Source organism: Marmota monax, unplaced genomic scaffold (genome assembly GCF_021218885.2).
Source record: "Marmota monax isolate L192 unplaced genomic scaffold, Marmota_monax_Labrador192_F-V1.1 WCK01_AAM20220418_F8-fsc00001, whole genome shotgun sequence".
NCBI classification, from domain to species: Eukaryota; Metazoa; Chordata; class Mammalia; order Rodentia; family Sciuridae; genus Marmota; species Marmota monax.
In genome coordinates this window covers 56,101,692-56,111,203 of record NW_026693777.1, presented here as the reverse complement: position 1 = coordinate 56,111,203, position 9,512 = coordinate 56,101,692, and the positions used below count along the sequence as shown (strand labels likewise).

Genomic DNA, 9,512 nt, shown 5'->3' with positions numbered 1-9,512 from the left:
TGTTACTACATAACAAGTTACCCCAAAACTTGGTAACTTAAAAATATGAATATTTATTACTTCATAATTCATGTGGGTAAAAAATCCAAGTGTAATTTGGCCGAGTTCCTCTGGTTTAAGAGCTCTCATGAATTGCAGTTGAGCTCTTTAGCTGAGAGTGCAGTTTCATATGAAAGCTTAATGGGGATGGAAGAGACAAGAGTTTCTGAACTCACAGGGTTACTGGTAGGGTTCATTCCCTTGACATGTGGATCTTAAGACCATTTCATGACATAATGACTAGCTTCCAGCAGGGTGTCGGGCAAGAAAGATGTATCCCAAGATGGAAGCTACGGTCATTTGTTGAAGTGACATTCCATCCCTTCTGCTGTATGCTACTCATTAGAATTGACAAATCTAGACCACACACAAGAAGAAGGGGTTATCTGATAGCATAAGTGAGTTTTGCCTTTTTTGAATTTTATAAGAATGATATCATACCATATGTACTTTTGTTTCTAGTCTCTCTTAATCATCATGCTTGTGAGACTGAACTGTGTGGTTTTTGTATGCTATAGTTTGTTTATTTACAGTTATAGTGTATGTAACTGTGTATTCCACACTACCTTATTTATTCTGTTAATGGACACCGTGCTTCCCATTTTCAAGCATTATAAATAGTGTTGTTATGAACATTCATTTACAAATCCTTTTGTGTCCATTAATCTGTATCTCCTTTGGGTATATACTTAGAACTGGAACTGCATAGTCTAAGCCATTAGTTTGGAAAACTAAGTATTTATTCAATTTAATCTAGATATGAGGTTTTAGCTGATAATATATAATGTTAATATCTTCAGATAGGTAGCTTGCTTTTTTTTTTTTTTTAACTCTCCTAATGGTGAATCTGATGTACAAAGTTTCCTTACACTATTTCTTAGTAGTCTTAATTACTGTAACTTTGTAATAAGTCTTAATATTTAACAGTGTAAATCCTCTAACGTTTTTTCCCCCTCCAATTATTCTTGGCCTATTGCATTCCACTTAAAGTTTAGAATCAGCTAGGCACAGTGGCACCCATCTGTAATCCCAGCGGCTGGGGAGAATCACAAGTTCAAAGCCAGCCTCGGCAATTTAGCAAGGCCCTAAGCAACTTAGGGAGACCCTGTCTCAAAATAAAAAGTAAAAAGGGCTGGGGATGTAACTTAGTGATTAAGTGCCCCTTGGTTTAGTCCCCCACAATACCAAAGAATAAAATGTTTAGAATCAGCCTTACAGTTCATTCTTTCTCCCTCTCTTTCTCTCTCACACACAGAGCCTAGTGGTATTTAATAGGAATTGCAATGAGTATGCAGATTGTTATGGTTTGGATCTAGAAATGTCCCTGGAAAAGCTCTTGTTTTGAAAGCATGATCCCCAATGCAGAAAGTTTCAGAGGTGGGGCTTTTAGGCAATGATGAAAGTTGTACCTGAATGGATTACTAGGAAGTAACGGGAGGAAGGTGGAGCATTACCCCACAACCCAGGTTGTGCCCTGACCCTTCCCCTCTCTTTCTTCTCTCTGCACTTCCTGTCTGCCATAAGCCAGTTTTCCTCCACCATGCCCTTCTGCCATGATATTCTGCCTTACCTCAGGCCAAAAGCAATGGAGTAAGCGGACTATGGACTGAACCTCTCAAACTGTGAGCATAAAATAAACTTCTACTTCCCTAAGTTGTTCTTGACAGGTATTCTGATCATAGTGATGAAAAGCCAACTAACACAGAACACTTTGAGAACTGATACTTTAAAATAATCTATCATCCACCAACATGGTATATCCCTCCATTTATTTAAGCCTTCATAAGTTTTTCCCAACAATGTATTGCAGTTTTCTGTGTAGATATCTTTTACAATATTTGTAAGGATCTGATGTTTTCTGATGTCTTTGTGAATAATACTTTGTTTTCCCATACACCCTTCACCTATTCCTATAAACTTCTCATTGTAAATAACATTATTTCTATATATCCTTCACCTAGATTCCTCAAATGGTAGTAATGTTTTACCATATTTCTTTCTCTCTTGAAATAGATATATTTTTTTTTTTCTGAATTGTTGGGGAATAAGTTGCGGACATCATTTACCTTTTTTAAAATATGTCAGTGGATATTTCCTAAAAAGAATGTTTTCCTATATAAACTACAAATCAAACTCATAAAATTAAAATTACATCTTTACTATCTAATTTTCAGACCTTGCTCAAATTTTACCAGTTGTCCTAACAATGTCATTTATAGTAAGAAAAAAATTTCCTTTATTATATTCAGTTTTTATGTTTCTTTATAATACTTTAATATAGCATGATGGTTCCTTAAGTTTTGTCTTTAATAACTATGGCATCTTTGAGGAATCAGGTCAGTTGTTCTGGAGAATGTACCTCAATTTGGGATTGTCTGATGTTTTTTCATGATTACATTCAGATTATGCATTTTGTCAGTGACACCACAGAAGGGATAAAAGTGTTTCAGTGCTTCAGATCAGGGGTTCCATAATATTGATTTGTTAGATTACTTGGCAATGTTTACTTACTTGGTTAAGGTGTGTCTGCCAAGTTTCTCTGTTGTATAATTATCATTTTATTCTTCATAATTAGTAAGTATCCTGGGGAGAGATACTTTGAAATTATGTAAATATTGTTTTTCTTAAATGTCAAACCAACTTTAGTGTCCAAGAGCAATTAATATTTGTTTATTGATCTTTTTTCAATGAACATGTTTAACTAATTAGTTACAATAGTTTATATTCTTTTAGATTTTCTACACATAGAATCATATCATATGGCTGTACTTCTTTCTTACCAACCATTTAGTTGCTTTTCTTACTGCCCTAGCTATGATGCATATTGTTGAACAGAAGTGGAGATAGGCATTCTTATTATCTTCTCCCACTCAGAGGAAAATATTTCAATACTAAGTATGATTCTGCTGTAACATTTTAATATAAATCATCATATTAATGAGTCCTTTTTCATTGCTTGTTCTCTAAGGGTTGTGTTTTAATTTTTATCCAAATCATGACGGGAATTTTATCATCTCCTTTTCTGTGTCTACTGAGAAAATCCTGTGATTTTTCTTTTTTTTTCTGTTAATTTCTAAATATTGAATCAACTTCATATTTCTAGAATAAAGCTAATTTTGGTTATAATATAGTCCCCTTTATGTCATTGGATTCAATTTGCTAAAATTTGTTTAGGATTTTTACATTCACAGTTATGAGAAATACTGGTTTATACCTGCCTTTTCTTGTCATGTCCTTGTTATACTGTGGTATAAAGGACATGCTTTTTTTATTACAGGAGTTAGGAAGTGTTCTTTTTTTTTTTTTTTTTTTTAAATTCTGTGGAAGAGTTTGTGTAGATTGATTGAGGTTTCTGCTTTCTTTTCTTTTCTTTTTCCTTCTTGGTACTGGGGATAGAAACTAGAGCCTCACACATGCTAGGTAATCACTCTACCACTGAGCTACATCCCCAGCCCTTTTTTTTTTTTGAGACAGGGTCTAGCTGAATTGCTCAAGCTGGCCTCCAATTTGCAATCCTTCTTCCTTAGCCTCCAGCGTAGCTGAGATTACAGGCTGTTTCTTCTTTATTAAATGGATGGAAGAACTGATTATGTAGTCATTTGAAAACCTGATGATTCTTTGTTTGAAGGTCTTAATTGCAAATTAAATTTCTATAGTACTGTTCAGATTTTTCTATTTGTCAGTTTTGATAAATTGCATTTTTCTAGAAATTTGTCCATTTCCTCTAAGTTGTCAAATATATTAGAATAGCTCAGTGGTACAGTGCTTAGCATAAAATAAATAAAATAAAGGCATGCTGTTTATGACTACAATTTTTTTTTTAAATAGAATAAAGTTATTTATAGTATGCTTATCTCTTTAATGCCTGTAAACCCACAAGATGTCCCATACATCGTTCCAATCTTGCCAAAAACTGGGGACAAAATGGTCACTGACAGGTAACCAAACTATTTTTGATTTTATATAATGACAAAAATGATGTCACCAAATTCTCAAGATCATGAAGAAGGTAAGAAAAATAGGTCCATATACATTAGAATTTTCCCCTAAGGGCAATTCAATATTTTCCTCTAGAGAGACACTATTACTGTTTGGATATATAACTGGCTATTTTTAAATGGTGCTTGATATATAAAAGGCTGTTACATAGTTCAAGTCTGGAGCCAACTCTATGTATCAAGCATTTGAATAGGCTGATAAGTACTGTGGTTGACATTTGTTCTACACTGTATAATTAGAATTTTCACATGCATTATCTTATTATTTTTTGTACTTTCCTTCAAAATAAGACAGCATTTAATCTATATGAATAGCTTCCTTCAGGCCTTTTCAGCCTTAAACATGCCAATTCTCTGTGCCTTGCCAACTTGTATTTATCTTGTATATCTGAAACATCACCTACTTTATAAAGCTTCTGATATTTCCCTTTCAAGCAGAATTATTTTCTGTTTTCCTATACAGCATTTCTTTTTAATGTGGTGCTGAGTATCAAACCCAGTGCCTCACACAAGCTAGGAAAGTGCTCTACCTCTGAACCACAACCCCAGCCTAGCATTTCTTTATATATATGCAATGAAACACTTTAAATTGTTGGGTAGGAATTATTATTATTATTTGTTTCTACATAGATTTGACTTTGGGAGAAGACATTGTCTTCTTCACTTCTTTTTTCTTTCTATTTTGACATTTTAAAAATTGGTGCATTATAGTTGTACATAATGGTGAGATTGTTGTTACATATTGTACATGTACACAATATAACAATTTAATCTGGCCAGTGTTGCTCAGAGCAGTCTCCCTCCCTTCCCTTCTCCCACCTTCTGATCTCCCTTTGATTTTCATGACATGCCCTTATCCTTTCTTTTCCTTTTTCCTGTCAAGCTTCCAAATGAGAGAAAATATATAAACCTTGACCTCCTGAGTTTGGCTTATTTCATTAACATAATGGTCTCTAGTTCCATCTGTTTTCCTGCAAATGACATAATTTCATTTTTATTCATGGCTCAATAAAACTCTATTGTGTATATATACCATATTTTCTTCATCTATTTATCTGTTGATAGAAACCTAGGGCTGGTTCCATAATTTGATTATTGTGAATTGTCCTTCTATAAACATGGGTATACATGTATCACTGTTGTATGATGACTTTAATTCTTCAAGAAAAAGAGGTGTGGTATAAGTGGGTCATATGGTAGTTCCACATCTAGTCTTTTGAAAAACCTCCATACTGATTTCCATATTAATTTACAATCAACAGTGTGAAAGCGCTTTTTCTCCACACTCTCTAGAATTTATTATTATTTGTATTCTTGATGATTGCCATTCTGACTGGTGGGCAGTGAAATCTCAGTGAAGTTTTGATTTGCATTTTCCTAATTGCTAATATTGTTGAATATTTTTTTCACATATTTGTTGGCCATCTGTATTTCTTTTGAGAAGCATCTGTTTAACCCCATTTATTGGGTTATTTTATTTTTTTGGTGTTCAGTTTTTTGAATTCTTTTTTATTTTTTTATTTTTTAGTTTTAGGTGGACACAATATCTTTATTTTATTTTTATGTGGTGTTGAGGATCAAACCCAGTGCCTCACACATTCCAGGTGAGTACACTACCACTTGAGCCACATCCCAGCCCCAGCCCCTAGAATATATATTCTTTATATATTCTAGATTTTGATTCTCTGCCAGAAGAGTAGCTAGAAAAGATTTTCTCCCATTCTGTAGGTTCTCTCTTCACATTTCTAATTGTTTCCTTTCCTGTGCTGCTTTTTAATTTGATATCATTCCATTTATTAATTCTTGGTATTATTTCCTGAGCTTTGGGGGTTCTCTTAGTTATTTCTTAATTAACAAATGCTTGACACAAATAGGTTAAATGCTCTGAGTGAATAAACCATATCAACTTTGCTGAGAGACTAAAAAGACTTTTTTCATATACCTCAGTGTAAAAGTCTACTTGATCTGGGCCCCTCTTATCTTCTGACATTATCACATTCTCCCAGACTCACTCTCCTTTAGCTTTTTTATTTGATGTTTCTTAAATAAAGCCAAATGTACCTTGTACTTGCTAGTCCCTTTGCCTGGAATGTTCTTTCTTTAGGTGTCTGTAAGTTTCACTCTCTCATTCTTCTAGATTTTAGCTCCAATATAATCTTATTATGGTGGTCTTTCACAATTATTATATAAAAATAACACCCACATGCACACCAGCATTCTATCTTTTTAATCTCACATTATTTTTCACTATAGCACTTATCATCACTTGGACAAATATCTAAATCTTATCTTTTTAGCTGTGTCTTTCCCCACTAGAATGGGAACCTCATAAAGGCAGGGGTGCAATAATAAAATATCTAGAAATGACAAAGAGTAGTAACTTTAATAATATTATTTAGTCCTTTGAAAAAACTGTTTATAAAAAAATACTTGTGTGGAGTGAATATAGTATATTGCTGTCCTCAGAGTCTGAATGTATTCATCTGTTCTATAATTATTTTGGATATTCTACTAGATATTTTGGATAAGGCTAATCCTGGGAGCTCTTAATAAGTTAGAAGACCTGGATTCCAATCCTAGTTCCCTTACAGCAACAAGCCCAAAGTTTTTGGATAATTTTTAATTTATTCATATCTTCTGTTTCTTCTACTACAAAATAAAAATGCATGCATTGCCAAGATCCAAGAATTGTGATGGTTTGAGGTCATATGTGAAAACCCATTATATGTTATAAAACCTACACAAATGTAAAAAAAGCAAGTATTTCTAAAATGTATTTGAGAAATAGGGAAAAAAGCAAAGGTAAATTCTGTTAGAAATAATTGAGAGGCTCTCATTTAAGCAAATTAAGAACATATAAACAACATTTTATTTATATATATATGCATAAAATATATATGTATTTTATATGAATATAAAACATGCCAGGTTCAGTGGTACATGCCTGTAATCCTAGTGACTCAGGAATTTGAGGCAGGAGGATCACAAGTTTGAGGCCAGTCTCAGCAACTTAGTGAGACTCTGTCTCAAAAAATAAAGAGGATTGAGGGTGTAGCTCAGTGGTAGAGTGCTCCTGAACTCAATACCCAGTACCACTGGGGTGTGTGTGTGGTGTGTGTGTGTGTGTGTGTGTGTGTGAAAGCGCATGCGTGCATACACACACACACATAAATTTATTTATATCAAAAACTTAATATTCTATTTCCTTGGACTGAGAGTTCTCAATGATTTTATACTATAATAATAACTGAAAGATACAAAATCTTATTCATAATCATTTATAGGTTAGTAAAATTAATAGACAGATTATATCTATTAGACATAGATAGACTTACCCTACAGGTAAAAAGTAATGTAGAATAAGGTCAGTTTTTCTCTGTTCTTGCCAGAAATGTTTGAAGAGCAAAGGCATCCATGGAATGATAGCTGTAGGACGAATTATGAAGGCAAGTGCCACCAGGGAAGAGTATTTAACACTATAAACAAGGAAAATGTGTTATCAAGACAATTGGGAAATTAGTTTTGAAGTTAAATCTACTGTTTACACTTTTTAAAAAATGATAGCATTTTCCTTTTGCTATAAATTGCTAAATGAACTCTGGCAAGTTACTTGTATTTTCTGTGTCTTAGTTTTCCTTATCTGTAAAAAGAGGTAACATCTATAGTCTTTTCTAGCTCTGATGTCCTAATTCTAGTATTTTCAGTTGAGGTGTTATCCTTTGTGTTAATACTTGTCTTATGTGTTGAAAAACTATATATATAATATATATTTGTATCAGGGGGTGCTAAAATACAAAAGCAATCAAAACAAAACAACTTTGCTAGCATATACCTGTCAACTATAAAAATAAATAACTGTAAAGAAATCCCTAATGTTAGTGAGGGTGAAAGAGCAAGAATAACAAATTCAAAGGCTTATAGAAATCAGGTAAGTAACAAAAATGAGTGATGCAAGTTGAGTGGAGACTATGTAACTGTCATTAAGGAAACCTAGTCCAGAATGTTATTATGCCTTCCAATTTAAAGAGAAATCAGAAAAAATCTAGGTTTTGTCTTTTCTTTTTGTGGTGCTGGAGGTGGAACTCAGGTCTTGTGCATCCTAGATAACAATTCTACCATTGAACTTCACCCCCAGTTCCAGAAATCTAGATTTTTATGTAAGAGCTCCCAATTTAAAAAAACTTTGCTAAGTAGTTTTTTTTTTTTTTTTAAATACTATATATGTGAAATAAATCATACTTGTGGCTTGGTTTGATAGGCAGATTGATTAAATGTAACTTTCTAGATAGTGAAACTACATAGAGGATTCCCAAATGTATAATTCTTGTCTTGACCTTTCTCTAGGTTTTCAGACTTAGAAAACATTTTACTCCTTTCTGAACATTTCTACCATAGATCACATACTGCCACTGAAAATCAAAGTGTTTGGCAAAATACCCACAATACCCCAAACCTGTTCATTGTACTCTATGTGTTGGATGAGGGGAGGGTGTACTGGGCACAGAACCCAGTGCATGAGCTCTACTATTGAGCTACTTCCTCAGCCCTTTTTTTTTTTTTAAATAATTTTGAGACAAGGTCTTGCTAAGTTGCCAAGGTTGGCCTTGAATTTGCAGTCTTCCTGCCTCAGACTCCTGAACAGCTGGGATGGGCATGGGCGTGCCACCATCCCTATTTAATGGTAGTATCACTTAAGTTTTTTCACCTTAAAATTTTGGAGTCATCTTAGATAGCAACTTCTCATTCTACACGTCCATCTTTGTTTCCTTCCCATTCCCTCTCTTCCCACTTTTTATGTGGGAAGAGTGGATACTACAGTTTTAACTAGACTCCCCAATTCTGGCTTTCTCCCTTTCAGTGTATCCTAAATATTGCTACTATAAGAAAATTCTTTTGAAATCAGATTTGATAATGTCATTCTTCTCAAAAACCTGCAGTGGTTCTCTAATACCTATAAAATAAAATCCAAATTCTGAAGAAAGGCAAAGTATTTACTTCTCTGGTTCATATGAAACCAAATTGGGTCAGAGTGTTTTCTAACTGCCCTTCCAGATGTGTTCTCCACACTTTACCTGCTGTGTGTGGCGAGGCTGACCTGCATGGTATAACATCAATGGTCTGCCTTGTCTTCTGGCTTCTGATTGGTTTGAGCTAACTGAAAGATGGGAGGGGAGTGAGTCAGGATTATTTATTTTCTTGGTGGTCTCCTTGCTGCTGCTAAATGCTGGCTGTGCCTGTCTCCTGTTGAAGCTTTCTCTTAATAGTTACAGCTCTGTGTGAATCCCAGTAACTGTTTCTTCTCCTAGCTCCTTAGAGCCTGGAGATAAAAGAATTCCTGTTGTGACTAGCCCTGGGGTACTGTGGTATTTTTTATTGGCTTTTCTAAATATTGTTTATATCTTTGTAAATAGTTCTTTTATTAAAGTCTTTAACTATCCAGATTGAATGTATTATCTATTTCCTGATATGCTGTAC

At 34.0% G+C, this 9,512-nt stretch overlaps 1 protein-coding gene across 5 annotated transcripts in view; it reads left to right on the top strand.

Annotated features, from left to right (window-relative positions):
* The window catches only part of Ccpg1 (cell cycle progression 1), a 67,014-nt gene that overhangs the window by 50,024 nt on the left and 7,478 nt on the right, over window positions 1–9,512 (top strand). For 4 of the 5 annotated variants that reach the window (XM_058584822.1, XM_058584823.1, XM_058584820.1 and 1 more), the window contains one exon: window positions 5,566–5,641. The exons of the other annotated variant lie outside the window; for it this stretch is intronic. In XM_058584822.1, the coding sequence (XP_058440805.1) occupies window positions 5,566–5,641 (76 nt within the window). The remainder of the gene's footprint in view (window positions 1–5,565; window positions 5,642–9,512) is intronic. 5 annotated transcript variants of the gene reach the window in all.